The sequence below is a fragment of the Martes martes genome (assembly GCF_963455335.1).
Source record: "Martes martes genome assembly, chromosome: 11".
NCBI lineage: Eukaryota > Metazoa > Chordata > Mammalia > Carnivora > Mustelidae > Martes > Martes martes.
In genome coordinates this window covers 73,800,037-73,822,190 of record NC_137899.1, presented here as the reverse complement: position 1 = coordinate 73,822,190, position 22,154 = coordinate 73,800,037, and the positions used below count along the sequence as shown (strand labels likewise).

The 22,154-nt window shown below is 40.4% G+C and overlaps 1 protein-coding gene across 2 annotated transcripts in view; it reads right to left on the bottom strand.

Annotated features, from left to right (window-relative positions):
• MDFIC (MyoD family inhibitor domain containing) overlaps positions 1-18,373 on the bottom strand; it is an 89,562-nt gene extending 71,189 nt beyond the window's left edge. The window contains exons 1-2 of one of the 2 annotated variants that reach the window (XM_080818363.1): positions 18,017-18,373; positions 17,558-17,741 (exon numbers count right to left, since the gene is read on the bottom strand). In XM_080818363.1, the coding sequence (XP_080674489.1) occupies positions 17,558-17,642 (85 nt within the window). In that variant the 5' untranslated portion in view covers positions 17,643-17,741; positions 18,017-18,373. The remainder of the gene's footprint in view (positions 1-17,557; positions 17,742-18,016) is intronic. The other variant, XM_080818364.1, reaches the window with a different exon arrangement.
• Between the last annotated feature and the right edge of the window lie 3,781 nt (positions 18,374-22,154).

The following is a 22,154-nucleotide window of genomic DNA, read 5'->3' as shown; positions in this document are numbered from 1 at the left end:
TTCCACTGAACGGCTGGGCTAAAAGTCAGACCGCAGTTGAATGAGGGACTGAGAAGTGAGAAGGTGTAGAAACCAAGTGTAAAGTTCTCTCTGTGGAAGCTTGGGAAAGAGGCATCGACTGTGTTACGCATTCTCAGAAAGGGAGGCTATTGAGGATGGGAGATTTATACGTGGGTTTATGGGTCCCTGGGGGGAAAAACAGTAAGGAAAAGTAACACCTTATCAGGACATAAGAACTCAAACAAAAAGCTAACTGTAACACAAGGTGAAATCCACGTTATAAGAGGTCCAGAGCACTGAAGAAGTTTGAAGGAAGAAAAAGAAACTCATCCCGATTCAAAGCTCAAGAAAAGCACTAGAGAAAAAGGTGCATGTTGGATGGTCTTCAAAACATTCGTCGGAATTCTAAAAGCAGGGATGGGAGAAAGGCCATGCCTGGTAGAAGACGGCAAGGGCAAACTCCGTAAGCAAAAAGGTTCCAACGCTCTGGAGTGTGAAATATTTTAAGAGGGACATTAGGAGATAAGACTAAAGGTTTGATCAGGGACACAGCATGGATATTTGCACGCAAAGGTGAGAAATCTGGACCGAATTTAAGGCAAGATAAGTAAGTCAAAGTAGCCACTGAAGCTTTATGAAATGCCTTATCAGAGCCATGCATTAGGAAGATTAATACATTTGCACACAGCAGTGTCTCAGTCCTGACTGCGCTCTAACTCACTTGGGGGCACTCTTTAAAAAAAAAAACAGATTCCTGGGCCCCACCACCAAAGACTCTATTTCAATTTGAGTGTGGGGCACTTAGGTAATTTTATTGCACTTAACATCCCTGAGAATCACTAGCGTATGGATGTACCTAAGAGGGAGAAGAGAGGAAGGGAAGCTAAAAGAGAGACTTAGAAGAGTCCAGTTTGATCTGAGTTGAATATACTGAACGACAAGATGGGAAAGGGGGACGTGAGAATATAATTAGATCTATTTCTCTATCTAAAACTAGAGCTCTGCACAGATGGGACTGGAGATGAGGGAGCCCTCTCGGTCGAGGATTTGACTGGGAAAACCTGGAGGCCAGAAGAATAATTTATTAATTTAAAAATATGTATTTGTACAAGGTAGATGTTTAGGCTTTGTGCTAGGAAATGAGGATACAATGAATTGTGAGATGCGACTCGGGCCTTCACGGACTTTACGGTTTAGTGGATGAGTTTAGTGTTGCACATTTGGATTTGCAAATCAGAAATAAATCAAGTTATAGCTGGAAACAGTGACCTTCCTCAACTTGACTGCTAAAGCCAGTTAAATGAATGGGCCCATCAGAAGAATTAATACATTAAGAGTACCAAGACGGGTCCGTACAATTAGAAAGGAGTCAGAGAAGGACGAGAAGCTGGACAATGTCAAGCCATGGAAGCAAGGAAAGGAAAGAGATTCAAACAGAAGTTGTTAGTCAACTGTGTTAACATTTCCAGTGGAAGGAAAAAATGTCTGCACATGCAAAAGTTTCTCATGTACCATGGGGATTTCACAACAATTGAAAAGTTCTGCCATGAAACACATTTCAACACATGAAAATAGATGGACACCCTCTTAGGACTAAATCCAGAGGCTAAAGTCTCTGAAAAAAAGCAGGGTCTTCAATGCTAAGTATTTTCAGAAAGCAAAACCACATTCAGATAGCAGTAAAATATAAATCAGAAGCATGCTAAACCAATATGTTCTAGAAGATTTATGTAACATTTACTCAGCATTATCCGAGAGAAAATGTAATCTTCCTGAGAGGTGTTCATTTCAATTAAAATCTTGACTTTTTTAAACAACTCCAGAAGTCTTTCCACTGTTACAGTCAACTCAAGGCCTTTCTGAGATTATCAACAGAAGAGCTTTTTTATAAAAACTCACTAGTTTACATACACTAGCTCATCAGCACAGTCCTACATACTTGCAGCTACTGTTATGTAGCTAACTGCCGCCAGGTGTCATGCTAGTAGGCTTGATTCAATTAGTAACTTTAATTGAAGCTGAATGAAATTAATTATATAATTTTGAGCTGTTCAAGTTTAATTCCATTAAAATTAATTCATGAAACCAGGGCATTATGAAGCATTGCTGACTAAAAGAAAATAGGTATGAATAAAGCCTCTAGACACACTTGACTCACATTTGAATCATGTCCAATATTCAAGTGCTCAACACAGGCCCTCTAGACTCTCCACTGAATAAATGAAAATGTCATGTGGTCCATACACACACGGGTCTAGTACTGACCCACTCGTAAGAGGAACATAAAGTTCCTTCTGCTTTAAATATTTATTAAGGAACAGTTTCACTTTTTTTTTTTTTTTAAGTTTCCTGATCTGTGAAATTCTAGAATTAGAGTTCCCCTCAAGTTAAAAAAGAAAAACTATCACTCTCTGTCCCATTATGTTCAAGAAATAATCACTAAAATGTAATTACTCTCAAATCACAATCATCAGTCTATCCAACTTCACCTTCTTTGAAAAGTAAATGTCTTGGCCCAAAAGTTGGCCTCAGCTTTTTGCTATGACCCACAGCACCCAGCCCAAAGCAAGGCTCAGAAAAGGTCTTAAGTATAAAAATTAAGTCGACTTTTGCCAATTCTCCATGTCTATAAACTAAACTTCCGTGACCCCTTGAGTGTTGTACAGCTTTCTCACCTATGTATATTGTTTTATTAACATATCTATAATACTTAATGGAATACCTATTCTGCAGCCTCATAAATGGTGCACAGTTCCATCTAACACTGAAGAAATGCACTAAGGCAGAGGAAGAATTAATTGATAGACAATTATAAGATGAGCACCACGATGTCTAGGCACAGAACCCACTTTACTACAACTTCCAATGCCTTGGGTCAGCCACTGCTCATTAAGACGACCAACAGGCAGTTTCAAAGAGCAGATTTCTAGGATCAGTATAGGTTTATGGTGTTACTTCTGAACTGCAGAAGCAGGGCCACAGTCCTGGTTTAAACATTTTGGGTTCACGAAGGTCTTTAGTGGCTATTCATCTAGTATGTGGTCCCCAAAGACATGTCCCGCATATCCCACAGGTAATCAAATAACTTCATGATGCATGAGATCAGTCTGTATCTTTCTGCAAGAATTCTGTACGCATATCCAAGCAGCACTCCTCCCTAACTTAACAATCTTTTCTTGAAAAGAGACCTTCATCAGCTCAATAATGTCGTTCTTTGCAGAGCTCCTTAACCATCAAGATGCACAGGTCCCAACCTCAGAGGTCCCAATTCAGGTGGTACAGGAGAAGTTCTGTCATCATCATAGATAGCCAGGTGTGAGGGAAACTGCTCTAAGTTCTTCTGTTCTACACAATTTAGAGAAAACTCGGGAGGGCCTATTGAACACTGAGATACAGACCTTGCTTTTTGCATCACCTCATCAAAGGTTTCCAAGTAATCAGAAAATGCAAGCTGACCTTATCACCAATACAGAGGTATTCAGTTGTGTCTCCGTGCTGGAACAACTATGAGAATATAAAACCTGAATCACAGTGAACACTCATCAGTTCTACTAAAAGATGACTACCGAAGCATGTTTTAGAGACTAAAATAAAAACTGAAGATACCTTAAAGATAACACTAGACCAGAAAATAGCTGCCTACTTCTGGCAGCCACTTCCAAAAGGCCGACTTCCCAAAGAATTCTAGTTACTCTGAACACCGAAGTACAGACGAATCTTTGGCTGGGGTGGCCATGCGGAACCCCAACAACAACCAAAAACCTCAGCCCTGGCCCAAAAAAAAATCCTCTGGCTGGGCAGACCCAGCATACACACAAAACAAGAAACTATAAAACTGAGGGTAATGAAAAATGCACTGGATTATAATTCTGACTCAGAAACTGGCCAGCTGTGTGGCTGGGGCGCATTTTCTTCAACCGGAAATGAGGGCATTGAGCTGGATGGTTGCAGAGGTCTTTTTTTTTACTCCAAATTCTGTAAATCTAACTCTGCAAAAGGGCTGAACAACAGAGCCAAAACTTCACATACACATAATGAAGGGCACTCAGAATGGAGTGGAGGAAATTGGAAAAAAGCCTTCGTAAGACATTGGATTTAAGTTAATTCTCCAAGAAAATAATAAGCATGAATTAAGCAAAAGAATCAGAGGAAAATAATAAGAATTCTAAGCAGCTGATTTAAATACAATATGTCCTACACAGAAATGACTTTCTTACAGGATTAATACTCTTAAATTTCTGTTATTTTTCTAAAGAAAGGTATGGATAATGAGACGCAATCTCCCTCTAATCTCAATCATTCCTACTGACAAAGAAGGAGAAAGAACCAGGTAAACAGAATTTCCATTTAATTAAAAATTCTCTAATATTTTACTTAGTTGACATTATACAAATTTAAAACTTTGAGAGTAAGAATTTTACTTATCTGAGAGCTAGGGAATAACCTAGTTGAATGGTGATTAACAAAAGAAAACTCGAAGAGCATTAAAAATAAGCAAATTCGATAATAATGTATGTACAACATTATGTTATGTTCTATGCACACAACAGCCACTCAGCTGGTATATGGTTGTTAAACAACTTTTTGAAAATGAAACAACACTTCCTTTTGTGGAAAGAGTAAATTAATGAATTTTTGCAATTACAGCATTAGCAATTTTCAAAGGAATTTGACATATAATATTCATTTGATCTTCAGAACCATCAACGATATTTTAAAGAACACATTAGCTCCATTTTACTGATGAGAATACAGAATGAGTCTCAGAGACAGATATGCAGTTGAAAATAGGATCAAAGTCAGAGCTAGAGAGCATCGTGCAGCTCGGCTCATTTCATACCACACCCAGTGCAGAAAGACCCACTGCAACACTCAGCCCTTCAAAATTCCAAGGAATGACCCCTCACAAAGAAACACATCCTATTCTCGGTCAGTTAGGTTCATTAGCAAGTTATACTTTATTTTCAACATAAATTTGCTCCCGGGTAATTTATAACTAGTCCCAGTTCTGCCCATTGTCAGTAGAGATGGTAAAGGTAACCCTTCCTAAACGACAACACTTCCAACTACTGAAGAGGGATATTCTTTCCAGCAGTCTGTCATCAAGCAAATGTACAATCTCAATAGCTAAATGCTGTTAGCACGTAATAGTGAAAGAATCTAGTCATGCTGCATAAGGATGATTAGTTTGTCAAAGCTACTAATGAGCTTTTAAACATAAAGTTCTGTATGTGCCACGGGTTTCCAAGAAATGGAGACAATATTGTCATGTAAAAGTCCAGATGTATCTGATTCCTTCCTGACGAAGGAAAAGACTCTCATTAGTTTCTCTGGGACAGAAATACCATCTTTAAACCATAGTTTCCACTAGAAGTGGTTAAGAGCAGAGGATCTCAAATCAGGGCCCTGGGGTTCACCACTAATGCTATAGATCCTGGGCAAACTACTTCTGCCAAAACAGGACCAACGACAGTATCTATCCCTTAAGGTGGATGTGGAAAGAAATGGAATCATGCCTGGGAAGCAGAGTTTCTGGTACAGAATAAGGGCTCATTCATATTTGCTATTAGTATTTCATTAACTGTTAGGACAATAAGAATCTTTTTTTTTTAAGATTTTATTTATTTATTTGACAGAGAGAGAAAGATCACAAGTAGACAGAGAGGCAGACAGAAAGAGAGGGGGAAGCAGGCTCCCTGCCAAGCAGAGAGCTCGGTACGGGCCTCGATCCCAGGACCCTAGAATCATGACCTGAGCCGAAGGCTGAGGCTTTAACCCACTTAGCCACCCAGGCTCCCCAATAAGAATCTTTTAAAAAAGCTATCATATGGGAGCTGTTGAGGGGAGTTATCTATTCAATAATCCTGATGTGAAAAACCTTGCAAGAAATCTGTTTCTAGACTGAGTATAAGGAAAACTATTGTGGTCTCTGAGAAGCTATATATTTTTTCCTTGATGCACAGTGAACATCAAATTTTTTAAAAATGCCTTCTTTTTGACCCAAATTTATAGACAAAATTGAGTGACTCTGACCCTACAGTCTCCTGTACATTTCGATTTCCCCCATGTTTTGATCTCTTAGATACCTATATTTTCTATTATTATGTTTTAATCTTCTTTTAAAATGTACTATTATAAGCTGCCTTAAATATTCTGCTGAACTAGGCAAAGGTATATGTAAATGCACAAACCAACCATCAAATACATTTTCTACTTGTTATCCAGACTTTATTTGCTTACTTCATGAAAGACTAATATAAACAACGGTGCTTGGCAGAAATCTTAATAAAACCTCATAAACTTAGTGTAAAATACACACATATTCATATAGAAAAGGAATATATGTAGTTTTCTTTATACTTAAATTTGGGGGTTTCTGCATGTTAGGTCTCATCCAATTCAACTTGGTATTTGGTAATAATCTATAACAGATCATTTATAATCTACATAAGATATATATTCTTACTGCTATGCAATCTATATTCACACCTCCTTTTTCTGAAAACAAAATTGCCTTAAACAATTTTTACTCTTCCATTAAAATGCCAGCATTATTTCAGGTGATCTATGTGTGCTCCGGTTTATGAAACCTCAAGTAATCCAAGACTAAAATAACTGGGAAAAGTAAAATATCTGGGTCTGTTTGTCCCAGAGGCTCAGAACAATGTGGAAATCTACAAATGCTTCCCAAATGTAACCTTTAAAAACCAAAGATAAGGCAGATTTCAGGAAGACCTGAGGCTCTGGAATTTTACTTCTTCACTCATCAAACAAACACTAACAAACCAACCCCTCAAGCCCAATGACCTTCAAGAAGCACAGCAAAACCAACCTGCTTTGCCTACTGCTCTCAAATGGATCAAAATCTCATTGTCCAAAAACAACAACAAAAACAAAGCATTTTTAACAGATGAATGAGCATATGCATAAAATTTCATAATTCTGTAAAGACAATAAATTATATAAGCACAGATCATTATGAAATTTACAGACATAAATGCCTGAATCAATTGAATTGATTCACTGTTACCAATATTTTGAAAAGTTAAGACTTCCGAGCAAAATCTAAAATGCACTCCTTCAAAGGGCTTCTTATGCATTCAGAGGCTTAGGGTGCATTTACATGCAAGAGTGGTACAAAGGACACTGACTGGACTAGTTCACAGGGTGGGGGGTAGGGAGAGGAGGTTATACACACAGCACAGTGGAAAACAATTCCGCAATCAGATCAACATACAATTGAATATGACTATGCAAAAGAATAGGTACAAAATGCAGCTGTAGTTCCGGTAATATCTCAATCGGGGCTCTAAATAAACGGCAGAAGGAGCAGGGAGAGGTGAGGTGACAGCGAGCTCCTACTGGCAACCAGGACACATTACTTCAGTCACGTTTTATCTCCTCCCTTTGACATCTAAACTACAGTTCCTTGTCCTAAAGATATATTTTCAGGATGACCTACCCTGAGGCCTAGTGAACTCCTGCCTCTTCAAATAGATGTTCAATTGTGTTCTTTCAACCAAGTATACTCATGCTAACACCAAACACTCACCGGCTCATGGAATTTGGAGTTAGATGGGCTTTTAGAGGTCTCAACCCAATCCGATAACCTGAAGTCAGATGAATACTTATCACCATCCAATATTCCCAAGAACCACCCAAGGAGCGAAGGCAGGAACGGGGACACAGCCTCAGCACATCGCTCACCCCAGTCTGGGACTGTTTTGACAATTCAAAGACTTTCCTCACAATTGGCTAAAATCTACTTCCCTGTCTTTTTCACTGATTCATCGTATTTTGCTCTTTGCAATCTAAGTCTAATCTTCCTTCCATGTGACAGTCTCATCTTAGAAAATATCTCATGCTCTTGTGTCTTTATCTTCTCTGTGCTAAACACCCTTAATTTCTTCAGCGGCTTTTTAGGGCCTTTTTTTTTTTTTTTTTTTTTTTACCTTCTGCCCACCTTTATGGACAGGACAGTCTTCTTCATCTTGTCTAGAAAGCTATTATGAAAGAGTTTTGTCTTACTGACTGCGAGAACACAGAGAAGCCATATCTACAGCAGTTCTCTTGCTTAGCAAATGACTAAGCCTATGACAAAAAGGAACTGAGGACTCTGACATCTTCCCCTTTTCTTAAAATGAGGTCACACACCCATCTTTAGTCTTTTCATGATCACTGTTTTAACTGCCACAATTCTAAAACTTTTGTTACCTCTCAGTTCTATCAGGTGGAGATGAACCCTTAACTTGGTACTGTTATGAGAATGAAGGCCAACGGAAATCAAAAGTGAACCAAAGGGGGTTGTTTCTTCTGCAAAGGCTTTTTCACAGCTATGATTTGAGTCCAATCCTGATATAGGTTAAGTGAGAGAGGATGGAGAAGAGCATTTCACAGAGCAGTGAAACCATAAATAAGATAATGATAAGAGAATCAGAGCTGTACTGGAATTTATTTTTTGAACTTCAGAATGACAGATAGATTATAGGTCACGGAATCTATCCTCTCTGGTACTTCTCCTAAAGGCCCAAACTGGAAGCCTCTCATAGAATTCACTAAGCTGGCTTCTTTTCTTTGAGACACTGCCTTCTTTGGATTCTCCTGTAAGACAACCAAGCCATGCTGGCTCCATAATCTTTGTAATCTCATTAACTTTTACAAGGGTCCATAATGACCACCTCTAGGAGACGAACTTCTAGATCCATTATTCTAGGCCTGTTCCCATGTCCTGACCTACAAATCTGAAGTTAACTCTACATCAATACATCTTTAGCAACTCCAGCTCAACATTTCTTAAAAGTCATCACTTCTCTTCTGTCCTGTTTCTCCAACTGTAGTCTGTATCTTGGTTAATGGTATTCACAGACTCATCTTTCAATTCTCTCTTTTCCCGGCCCCAACAAAATCAATTATGAGACCCAGCTACTTACAACTTCCCAATTTCTCTCAGATGTAGACTTTTTTTTTTTCCTGTGTCCACTACCAGTGCCACCAATCCTCATCTCCTCCAACCAGAAATACTTTCAACACAAAGACTGACTATGCTATGCCTTAGCTCAAGAAAAATTAAATTCATTTTGCATACTGATGAAAAGTTGGTATAGTTATTTTCATGTTGTATACATCTTAATGTAAGCTCCTACACCTTCCCCACGCTCTGTAATTTCACCTTGCATTTTGGTGAGAAATAAAGAGTAATACCCCTCAGAAAATGCATGTTGCTTAAATGATAGAAAAACTAAAAAAAAAAAGAGTAGGTCCACATTTCTAGAGCCCAAAAGATCAAGGGCTGATCCATCATGGAAAAGAGTAGGAGGACTGTATCTTGAAGGGGAAGCCAGTTCCTTTGTACTCTGCCAGCTGCCTTCGGAGCGCCTGTCACCTACTCAACCGCAAATTGCTTTATTTTTAGTGCTCAACTCTGCATAATCCAAACCATAAAGACCTACAAACTGCGTGTTCTTCAGAGGGGATCACTAGCAGTCCAACCCAGCAAAACTGACTCGTTGCCATTCTGAGTTTCTCATTCAACCTCTGAATTTGTATGCTCGAGAACTACACCCGTCAGTTGGCAACTGGCCATCAACTCATCTGTCACACGGTTCTTGTTGGAATGTGCAACTGATATTTAGACAAGGAATTAAAATTTAATTTGGCACATTTATATCTCATCCTCTCTCTCTCGCCTACTTTATAAATTCCTTGTGGGCAAACGCTGCATGACACATTTTTAATCTTCACAGGACTTTGTACGTAGTAGGCACACAAAAAAATGTTTGTTAACAGGGTTTCTCTTCAAACGTGTCAATAATGAAATCTATGTGCTGGCATGAAAATTAACTTCAGACTTGACTCCTGAAACTACTAAAAAATTCAGGCATAAAAGCACATGCATATGAATCATCTCACTTCAGATCACATGGGTGTGAATCTGAAAACAGAAGTGGACTGCAAGTAGAAACCACAAACGAAATTAATGTTAAAATAACTCTGTTCACAGCTCCTACTTAGTGAACCCTAACTGATTAAATTAGAATCTTTTAAAATACAACTCGATTTCAAAAACAAAGTTAAAAGCTTTCCTTCTTCCGAGTATGTGTGCTGACATGAAAAGAAGATACAAAAAGTTTAACTTCAGGAAAGGAGGAGAGGAGGGAAGGGAAAAAGAGACAGAGCCACAAAGATAAAGAAAAGCGAAGCATCCAAAAACTGCTGCACAAACACATGTAAGATTAGGTCAGCAGGAAGGACTGAAGCGTCCTTCACCTGCTCCACTGACTCACCAACATCCAACTAGCCAAACACCCAGAATCTAGCCAGTGCAGAATCTGTCTTCCCTTAATGAAAACTGATTATAAAGACCTTTAGAAATAGAAACGTAAAAATCACATCCCTTGCCTTTACATACGGTAGAATAATTACATTATCTCAGAAAGACAATTTGGTTGAATTGTTATCCTCTGTTGTTGCTTATTGTATCACCTAATTTTCCATTTGCAAATGGCTTAACTTTAGATTGTGTCCATTTACGCTTCCTTATTTTCCCCAAATCTTTTATTATTATAAAAATATAATGCGGGTAAAATAATCGCACACAGCTATTAGAACTTTCCATGAAATCACCTCAACAAGATCCAGGAAATAAGGTTCAAAGAAACAGGAAAGGCTCTTACACACCCAAAAATTCCAATTTCCCCACTAGCCCTATAAAGGTCATTCAATTTATTTATATATATGTATATACACACATATATGTATATTTTATATGTATTATATTTACTATTTGTATATTATTTATATTTTATATATTTTATTTACACACACACACACACACACACACATATATATATATATATATTTTTTAAATAAAAAATCCTTGTACATTAACTGACCAAATAAGGCCAACAGGCACAGTTCTTGCTGCCCTGAAACCTCTGCCTGTCAGTTGCACTTCTGGTCTCTCTGGCTCCCCATATACCCTACAACACAAGATTAGTTAGAACAAACACACTCTTCCCACACATGTATAATCCTCCTCCCTTGTCCCCCACTGCTTCTACCCTGCCAACCTCCAACCCTTTACTAATTCCAAAAATTCATTCTATCAGCTTCTATTCTCAAGCTCCTTCCTGCTCCTTGCTGAGAAAGGCAATCAACCATGCTGACCTTGTCCACTAAAAATTCATGCCATTCATTCTTAGTTAAGCCCTCAGTGTTACTGAGCAGCCTTTTGTTTGCCCCAGATTGAATCCCTCTTGAATACTTCATTCTTTGAAATCTTTTCCACTCATCTCAAATTTCTCAGCTCATCCTAAAACCACCCCCCAGTCTTGCTCCCAGCAAATGTTACCATCTACTTTGCTGAGAAGATCAAGGCCTCCCAGGATCTCTTTTTCCTATCAAACTTTCTCTAGATTATCATTCATCATTTTCTCCCAGGCCCATCTGAAAAGGGAACATTCTCTACTTTCCTAAGACTGGTCTCTGTCCCATTCGGTCCCAGAATTTTACTCTTTCAATTACACACACCCATCACACCATCACTATGCTCCATACCCTTTCATCTTCAATCTCTCTATCCTCTAGATTTCTTTCCATTAGCATGTGGTGAGCATGCTCAAAATCTACCCATCCAACAGAAGCCTTCTATGCACCATGCTTCTCCCTTACCGGAACGCAACTTCATTCATCTTCCACGACCACTAAACCTCTAATGCTTCTGTGACCACTCCTTATGGACTCTCTTTCTGCATTGTTTTCCTTCTCCTCCCTAAGAGTGGCCATACCTCCAAGTCTGCCCCTCAGTCCTCTCTCTCATTCTTGTGCCCATCCATCAGCTACCTGGTGGTGAACTTTTAGCCTAGGGGGCCTGACCCTCACCACTCTCCTAGGTACAAGTTCTACTTTTTCATGGCTTATTGGCTCTCGTGTCAAGGGATAAGTTCCAGGAACCAACGGGATCAAAAGATGATTCAACAGCTCCTCCTATGTTGCCACTCAGGCTAAAAAGGCAAACCTGTGGACTACCTTGAATTTTTACCTTTCCAACATCTTCCATATTAAATATGTTGCCCAATTATATCAATTGAATTCAACAAAATTTGGACACTGTGCTTTAGGAGTCAACAGATGATGAGTAAAAATCAAAAGCCCTCCAGGGGCTCTCATATCTAGGTACAACTTCATCCTACTTTTGCTATAGTTCTTAAACTAATTTCTCAATTCTACTCCTACTCATGCTGCCCTATGTCCTCTTTTGTCAGGTGACAATAATAGCTTCCTGGATAATCACTACCTTCACTCTTGCCCCTCCCGCCAACACCATCCTTTGCACTGCCACCAGATTTATTTTCCTAAAAATACCACCTTGGTCCTGTCCTTCCCTTTCTCAAGAACTTTTAATGGTTCACCACTGTTCATAGTTAAAGATATTAAAACACTTCCATGGAGAATTAGGGCCACCCTCAAAATCACCTCAGTTTATCTTCTCAACCTTATTTCACTCTTGTTTTCTTCCTACAATCCATACAATGGGTTTAGCAAAGTACTTAGCATTCTGTAGTAATTCCCTCCAAGATCTGCTTCCCACTATCTCACAGAGCTGAGTCCTGCGATCATGGTTCTTCATCCAGCTCAAATCAAGTTTTCCTCGAGGTTTTTCCAAATACCCTAGAGCTAGAGATACTTTCTCACTTCCAGGTCCTGCCTTCGCACTTCCTTCGTATATCTGTTATAGCACCTATCAGTCTACCTTGCGTTATAGTTATGGGTGAATGTATGTATTTCCCCGTCATTCTGCGAGACCCTGATTTCATTCAGTCTATTTCTCTCTGTACTTGTCACATAACAAGGTTCAATTGATCACTGTTTCTATAAGAAAGGATCACTGAGATTCCAAACTCCAGCTCACAAAGGAACACAACTAATGTGCAAATTATGCAATCTTTGCCTCATTATTCCATAATCCTGGGATCTCCAAAGAGAAGTATAGGGCGGCAGGACAAGAATATCTGCTGAAGTGGTGGAAGAAAGTATAAAAATATCTATTTCACTTATTTTTATCTCATCTGCCTATAACTCTTATTTATGTATTTCTTTTCTAATGTTCACACACAATACATTTGTATGATGGTAAACAAAACTTAAGAAAATTCTTTGAAGACGAATACTCAGTACTATTTTTATTAATTGGGTAGGTAATAAAAATGCTGAAGACCAGTAATGCAGAATGATAGGACTGAAACTTTGGAACTTGAAAAAGAGATTTTAAAAAGCTTTCTGAATTCCTTCTACTAAAAAAAGAGAGAGAGAGAGACTTACTAGAAATCTATGATAACTTGTCTTTCTACAGATAAAAGATTCTAAAACAATGATTTCCAACCAGAAATAAAGAGCACCTGGAGCCTGTTAAAAGTGAAGATTCTTGAGCCTTCCACCCAGAAATGGACTCTTTAAGTCTAGAGGGGGACCAAAAATGTCAGTTGCCTGGAGAGATCAGGATAGCATCTCAACACTACTGACATTCTAAGGCCAAATTATTCTTTGTTGTAAGGGGCTGTTCTGTCCTATGCATTCTAAGATATTTTGCATTAACCGTTGCTTCTACCCACTAGATCCCAGGAGGACCCACTCCACTCCCTGCATGTCCACTAAACAGGCCTCCAGATGTTGCCAAATATCTCTTGGAAACACGGTCAGCTGTGACTGGAACCAGAGACAGAATCTATCCAAAGATGACACACTTTGAGAAATGCCATCCTTAACCAGAAGGTTAAAACAATATGATACAAATAGAAGAATATGGGTATTACAAGCATACACTGCATAAAATGAAATAAACAGGCTTCCCATAAAGGAAATCTGATTAGCCACTATAAACTCCTGACAACTCAGCTAATCTTCTAAGTCGAAGCTCTTCTTATGTAATTTCAACTCAAAGATGTTCTCCCTAGCTTCTATTTTAAATTATTTTTAATTAACTTCACTGGCATTTTGCATCCTGCTATGAAAAGTCTGCCTAATAGTCTCAGAGGACTCTCCCAAGAGAAAAGAGTGCATTAAATCACACATTATCACATTAAAGTATATTCCAGCACTCACAGTCCAACAGTGTAAGTCTTGGCAAATGCAATAGGGCGTGTGGGGGGTGGGGGCGTGATGCAGGGACTGGAACAGGCTCAAGTGATTCACAGTATCCAAAGCCTATTATCTTTAATTCATCCAGCCGTAGGAAACAGTTGTATTGATTCTCTCCTTCAACCACATTTATCACAATGACATATATTCCACAATTTGTGGTTCTACCCTGATTTCTACTGACTGCATGAGACCTTGGCCAAGTCACTTAAATTCTTTGGGCAATCTTTCTAAAAAGTAAGCAAGTTGGACAAAATTATTTCTAAAAACCCTTCTGGTTACAAGTCCCAAATGTATGACTGAAGTACTTAATTAAAAAGCTCTTTCCGCTGTATGGATTCTAGTAACTACTGCACCAAAAGGTAAGTACTTATATTTTCTATGTTGATAACACAATGAATTTTAAGATGTCTAATCCGAAAACCGAAAAAAAAATGACAATTTGATGAACCACGTACACAACATCCACACCTTTTAAATTTAAATTCAATTAATTAACATACAACATATTAGGATCCACTCTCTCTTAAAACGATACTACGTTTTACCTTAGTAGGTGAAGGATGATATACGATGAATACAATTTACGTATTACTCATCCTTCACCTACTAAGACATTTATACAGGTTCTCTGCATAGTTATAAATATACGTTTACGTGCTATTTTCTGTAACAGAGATAACAGATCAGTTGCCTAGAGGCCATTTCCAGCTTGAAAGTGTAGTTGTTTGTTGGCCTGGACAAAGATTGTATTTAATCAATAGCCAACTTTTAAAAAGGGAGAGATGATACATAAAAACCTGTATTTCCAGTGTCTCTTGAAATACTGGAAGATATTAGCCCAAATGGCAACAATGAGCTGGAGCCTCCTGGCCCATGAGCCATCCTACGGCCCACAATCCCTGCTGCTCCCTTTCTTCTGACATCCATCCTGGGTCCTGGTTCCCTCTCACAGCCTGGAGCATATGAGCTTATGCCCTTGCTCTGTAACAATTTTCAAAATACACAGAAAATACTTTTAATGCTTTTAAAGTAACAGAATTTTCCTTCCAGAATCACAGGAAAAGAGTAGAAATTTTGAAGAAAGAGAACTATGCTTTTAATAAGAAAAACCTTCCTAACTCTGAATGCTGATGAATAAAATGAGCTACACTTTGGGGTCTAACTAACCATCTGAAAGAATGGAGAAAGGAATGCTAGAGTTGATGGTGAGTTCACTATAGACCCCCTAAAATGTCTTGTAACTTGAACATTATAGGTCCTCAGTTAGCAGTATGGATAGCTCTTCATAATCCAGTAATAAATGTATTGGTTTTATGTTGTCATCTATGTATCTTTGTTTACAAGTTAAGACTTGACCTTCTATGTCCCGCTCATGAAAAGGTATTTTCTGCTATTTTCCTACAACACTCCATTCTTCTCACTGATTTCAATATATAAAAATTTTAAATTAAGTTTCCATTAACTAAGCACCCACAACTTACCAGAGAATGATTAAACTGTTCTTCTGAAAGGATGATAGAAGAATCCAAGGACAGAAGGAAGAGGATAAAACAACTCAAGCAAGAGCTTGAGAGTTAAGTGCTTTGTGAGCAAAGCTGCTCTCTTCACTAATGTCTTTACCAGTAAAACCAACCTAACCATGGAAGGCAGCATCTTGAAGCTCTTAATCTACCTACTGGCTCAATTTTTTTTTCTTTCAATACACTTTATGAAATCTGCTTGCTTGAGACATAGTATTATAACAAGATTCTGAGAATTCTTTTTTTAAAAGATCAACTTTGTATTATGGTTACAATTAAATCGATGCCTATTTAAAAGATATTGTGAGTCAAAGATAAACTAGTAAAAAAGCACTATATAACTATGTTGTGAAGGATAAGCCAATTTTCAGGTACAATATAGTCCAAGAGTTTCCACAGTGATAATGTAGGTGTTGTATGCAGTCAGTTGCACCTCAGACCATTCTAGATGACCACTTCTTAATGCCAGATCCTGGGGTATTCTGCAGCATTGCATTTGCACAGGCATATTTAGTACCACTGCAAGTTCTGACTCTGAAGATGCATTATTAAAGTTGGACACTGTAGATATCACTATGTCAAATCAATTGTTTTTGTAGTATATCTGATGTGGATTTTGACATAAGCATCATTTAACAAGAGTGATTAACAGCTCAAGTGTGAACATAAACATCAATGAGTCGATAAGACTATGAAGGGCATGCCTAACAGGAAAATGACTATGTTGGCAATACAGAGTGAAGAACGTGGGCTGCTTCTGGGAAAATATGTTGATCATTCTAGCTCTCTGATTCGTTCTATTTTCTCTTCAGAAAAAAATGACTCACTGTTTAGAAGCAAAAGGCAATGATAAACATAATTCAATTTAACAGCCCTGAATGCCAGAACATTCTAATTTAGCCATGGATGTTTTCTGCAAAACCTTTTCTGAGTTCAACATTAACTTCTTCTTTTCCATTTCTGCTGCCTTAACACAAATACAAACACAAAAACAAAATCCCAAGAAGCTCACTACATTACGGTCAAAGGAAAAGAAAAGCTATCAGATATGCTTAAAATCAAGAGTATAAAGTAGGTTTCTGAGATCTGGAACATTTAGCTTATATCAATTTCAGAACTTTTTAAATCAGAGCCATGCTTAGAGGAAAATGCATCTGAAGAGTAGGGTCCTTGTTCACTGTCGCCATGGAAGACCTGAAGTAGGTTACCTTCAAGAGAAAAAAGATACTGCCTGAACTTGTTTATAAGCTTTTTAGGGAAGTTTCCCAGAAACAAGATTAGTTTCTTTACAGGTTGCCTGTGTTTACACTTTGGAAGAATACAAAGGAGCTAATTCATTCTTGTAAAGTGTTTCTTTTAAAGTATGTTTATTTCAAAACAGAACAGTTATTGAAACATCTGTGAGAGTCATTCCCAAGCAGTGGGTCCCAGAAACCTGGATCATCAACGGAGTCACAGGGTGGCCCACAAGAAACAGAAAGATGAACAGCGAGCGCAAACTTGGTCAGAGATCAGCAGCACACCGGGATCTGATGAAGACACTAGAACCGAAGCGAAGCTGAGGAGGGAGGGATCCCACATATTTGAGTCTTAGGCCCCAAAATGCATATGCTTAAGAAAGACGCAGTCATGCCATCCCCTTTCCCTCCGCAACCAAAGGAAGGGGGAGTGGAAGGACCAGCGGATCCCGCCCTCTTATCCGGTTGTTGATCTGGGGCAGGAGTCCTGGAGAACTTGTTTGAGTAACAGTAACTGTGCAAAAGTTCAAAACTACGAGGTGAGAATCCGTCCTCCCTGCACCAACCTCCACCCCTCCGCCCCCGATCAGTAAACGTGTGAACAAATTTTTAAAATGCGACAATGACAAAGCGTCTTGCAACTTGCAAGCAGGCACTCACCCTGGGCTGGGGCGCCCAGCCGGCCGCAGCCCGCCTCGGCCCCGCGCTGGGGCCCGGGAGCGAGCGCTTCACCCGCGCTGGACATGGGCCGCTCCACGGAGCCCGCGCCGCGCTGCCGCCTAGCTCTCCGCCCCGGGGGCGGACCGAGGGCTCTTAGGTGTTGGGTGCAGAGGACTGACTGCTTCTGGCGGAAAAAAAAAAAAAAAAAGTGTTTTTAGAGACCAGCACACCACCCTACGGGACATTCCCTCCCCCTCCGCTTCCCTCCCCCAAACCCCACCCCGGAGAAGTTTTGATTTGAAACCCGGGAGGAAAACTGCTACCCCGCACGTTGACAGCGGGGGTGGAAGGGGGCAGGGAGGCGCTGAAGGCGGGCGGGGAAGGGAGACTGGATTTGGAAGCTTGGGGAAGGGGACCAAACCCCTCCTCCTCCTCCTGGCCGGGCCGACCACCACCTACCTCAGCATCCCCCCAACTCTCTCAAAGCCCCTTCTTCCTCCTCCTCCTCTTCCGCCCGGAAAGTTAGCAAAGCTCTGGCAGCCGCGGCATCTTGCCCCAGCGGCCTGGCAGCACTGGCGGCCGCCCCGGCGCGTCCCTCCCCGCCTCCCTCCGGCTCAGCCCAGACACTGCAGTGGCGGCAACTGCGCCAGCGGCCGCTCCTCTGACTCCCAGCTCTCCGCCCCCTCTTTCCAGCCAGCTCAGTCCGGCCCGTTCCCCTCCGAGGGGGACTGTTCCCCTTCTGCCTCTCTTTTCCCCGTCCTACACCCCTCCACTCCTGAAACACTTCTCCCTCTGTTGCTCTTTTTCATCATATCCGGATCAGGCGGCCTCGAACTCTTGGCGGGTAGCCCGAGGTGGGGGGCGGTACAATGTGGGCTCCCTCTCGCCCAAGCCCTCTGGGTCAGGAGGCCAAAGCCTGAATGGGCTGGCTCAGAGCAAGGGGTTCTTCTAAGGGCTGGGAGAAAGGAGAGAGTTGGTTGGTCCCTGGCTGCCCTGGCATCTTCCTGGCCATACTCACCCCAATCCCTCTTTCCCAGCCTTTCTTCCCAGTCCTGTCCCAGACCTACTGAAGCTCTGGGAACTATCTGAATGAAGGAGAAATCTTTAGGGTGGACAATGCAAAACCAAAAAGAGTACAAATATTTATCAGACTTTACAGGTGGGATAGCAAAGTGTGGTTTTGAAACTGTGCCCCTTAGCAGAGTGTATAAATTCTTACTCTGTGCCTCTTAAATTACCTTTATTCTCTTTTTCAAGCCTTGATCCTGGTCAAACAGGATCCTAGCTCCATAAAACCAGCTGCACTTGCTTGAAGCCAGGAGAGGCATCCAGGCTGACAAGACTGACGCCATAGAGGACACTGCAGCCCAGGGCCCCAAGCCAGGCCTACTACACCCTGAATGGCTTCTGTGGCGAGATAAACTTGTGGTCGGAAGTCAAAAGCCAAGGAACTCTCAGACGTTCTGATTGTAGCTTAATCTGACGAGCCTAGAACAACAAGTACAAAGTAATTTGCAGATATAAAGTATTTTAATAATACATTCACATAACCTGTGCTTTTTCATTCATTGTAAGTGAAATGCAGAATTCATTTGTAAAAAGGTAGAACAAACTCATTCTTCAAATCTCTAGGACAAGAGAGGAATCACAGCCATGTTACCAAAAATTGGAAGAAAACGTGCACTGGATAGATCTTTCTAGGTATATCAGTCATAATATCTCAAGAATCTCATTTCTTCAAAAAAACCAACTGGAATTGAGTCCAACTAATTGAGAAGATTTTCTTTAGAGTCAGTGCAACCAAACTTTTTTTTTTTTTTAAGATTTTATTTATTTATTTGACACACAGAGAGAGAGAGATCACAAGTAGTCAGAGAGGCAGGCAGAGAGAGAAGAGGAAGCAGGCTCCCTGCGGAGCAGAGAGCCCGACACGGGGCTCCATCCCAGGACCCTGGGATCATGAGCTGAAGGCAGAGGCTTTAACCCACTGAGCCACCCAGGCGCCCCAGTGCAACCAAACTTTCATTTAAACCTGAAAAACACAGTCTTTCAAGTTTCTGATGACAGTTATTCAGTTATTCAGACCATACTCACTCAAAAAACATTTTTAGGACATTTTCCCTAATAACCTAGGACTAACACATTTTTCTTCTCTCTTTAGTGTAGAGGTTTCAGATATGACGTGCACAGAAGTGCCTTAACTTTCCTGAAAACTTGTACAGGGGCCTGGACTCTGAAATCTACTTGATGGAAGCAGATCAGTTCTGAGGATCGCTGCATTACCACTCAAGAATGAACATATACGAAGCATCACTGTGTAGTGCACTGTTATCTTCAATCAGAGAAACAGGAAGAAGTTAACCACTCTGAAAGATTCTGTTTTAGCCCTTTCTTACTATTTCCTTTGCCTTTTTTTTTTTTTTCTGATCCCCTCACAAAGATGGTAAAGTCCATGAATATCAAGAAGTTATACCACTCTTCTGGAAAGTCACAGTCAGTGATAAGTATTTGGTAATTTTGCAGAGTACTTAGTGTTGCACACATGTGAGTCAATCCTTGAATTTAAACATCTTCTTAATGGGAAAGAAATTCAAATAAAAACATTAGGAATAAATGAGAGGCTGTGTTGTACAATCACCTTGATGGCCAAATGCTGTATCTTGTTCAGCTGTGTGACTTTGGGCATCTTAGTCAAACTCTCTCTCTGCTTTGGTTGCCTCATAAAATAAGGATGGTAAGAGAAACTCTTTACAGAGTCCCAGAAGGGCTAGTGGGATAATTATTAAAATAATTATAAAATAATTAAAATAGAAATTAAAACTATAAAAAGATAATTCTCTTATAGCATTTGGAAGAATGTCAGATAGGAGGACAGGTGCTCAAAAGTGTTGACTGTTATTAGACAGCAGAAGCATTGCGATGGGTTACACAGAGCATGGCATGACGGCAAGATCACAACGGCCACATCAACATAGCAGGTAACGAAGCATGTACTTTACACGAACTTTCTCAATGAATTTTTACATTGGCTCTACCACTAACTTGCCAGGATTTCATTGCTAAAATTTAGAACTCAGACCTATCTGACTATAAGGCAGATTATCTCACTTGTTTAGGCAGACTCAAGTCTTCCCTCTGGAAGGTATAAAGGTGGCATCTGATAGACCAGAAACTAAGTGTGGGATCCTAAGTGTTCCCCAAGCTGCCCAATTACCCCATCCCTTGCTGTATTTTTTCAGTTTGACTGATCACCTAGCTTGGTTCCTGATGAGCAGCACTCCATGCCCTCATTCTCTCATTCTTCTATTCAGCAAATATGTATGGAGGCAGAAGGCGCTGGCATGACATGGCAATGAAGATAAGTGGGACCACTGCCCATGGAGTTCACAGCCTAGAAGGAAGTATGGTTACACAACCCCTTAACAACAGAGTTGCTAAGAGGCATGGCAAGGGAAGTTTTGGGGAGCTAGGGTAGTAACATAGCAGGGAGATACAGTCTGGTCTAGGAACCAAGAGAAAGTTCCTGGAAAAAATTATGTCTCTGCTCAGACCAGGAGGAGAAAGTGAAAAGAAGAGAAACAGACTGCCCAGGTAGAAGGAGCCATGAGGGTGGCAGGCCAGAGAGTGGAGGACAGCCAAGCATCCGGGGAGAACTGAAGACGGTCAATGTAAGTCCAATGGCACTGACACTAGAGTTCGGGAGTCCAATAAGGAGGCAAGGGATGATGCTGGCAGTGAAACCAAATAGAGATATAAGGTAGGGAGCTAGAGGAATCAAAGGTGACTTCCAGCTCTCTGAATTTAGGTGGAGAGTGGCAATACCACCCACAGAGATTGAAACATCTAGGAAAAACAGGTTTGGGGAAATCTGCTGAATTAGTCATGCAGATCATGTGGTTTCTGAGGTTCCTGCAAGAAAGCTAACTGGAAGCATCCAGAAGGTTGCTGGATAGGAGCCTGGAACATAAGCACATGGATGGTACTTCACTGGCTAGAAGTTATGAGCGCCCAAGATGAACATGTCACGTAAGGGCAGAAGGCCTAAAACACAGCTACGCCCTGATACTCAATACAAGTGTGTCCTCACTGGCCTCTCTCCCTTTTTCTACAGGCTTCCCAAGGTCATCATACTGTTCTCTCTCTAGCTTGAGAACCACCATTATTTAGTTACTACTGATTAGTGTACACCCACCCTCCCAGATGCCCATGGGTATCATCACATCATGGTCTTCATTCAATCAGGTTCGCCACGCCTCATACTATAATGACCTGGATGGGTGAAAACTGTCCCAGGTCTGGCCTCCCATTACAATTAAGTGCTCTAGCCCTGGCTCAAAGCCCTCTACCTTTAAAATCCTAATGTGTATTGCAACCATTTCTGCTTGGTGACATACACACTAGTGATAGAATATGTGAACACGTCAAAGAAGTCGGACATGACCTAAGCAGATAAAATGAACTAATCAAATGAGTTTATAAAGCATCCTTACGGACTACTTAACCTTTACCATTCGTTCAACATTCAAACATTTATTGTGCACCTACTATATGCTACATTGCCACATGTTAGGCTTGGTTGCTAAAAATTTTTATTTGA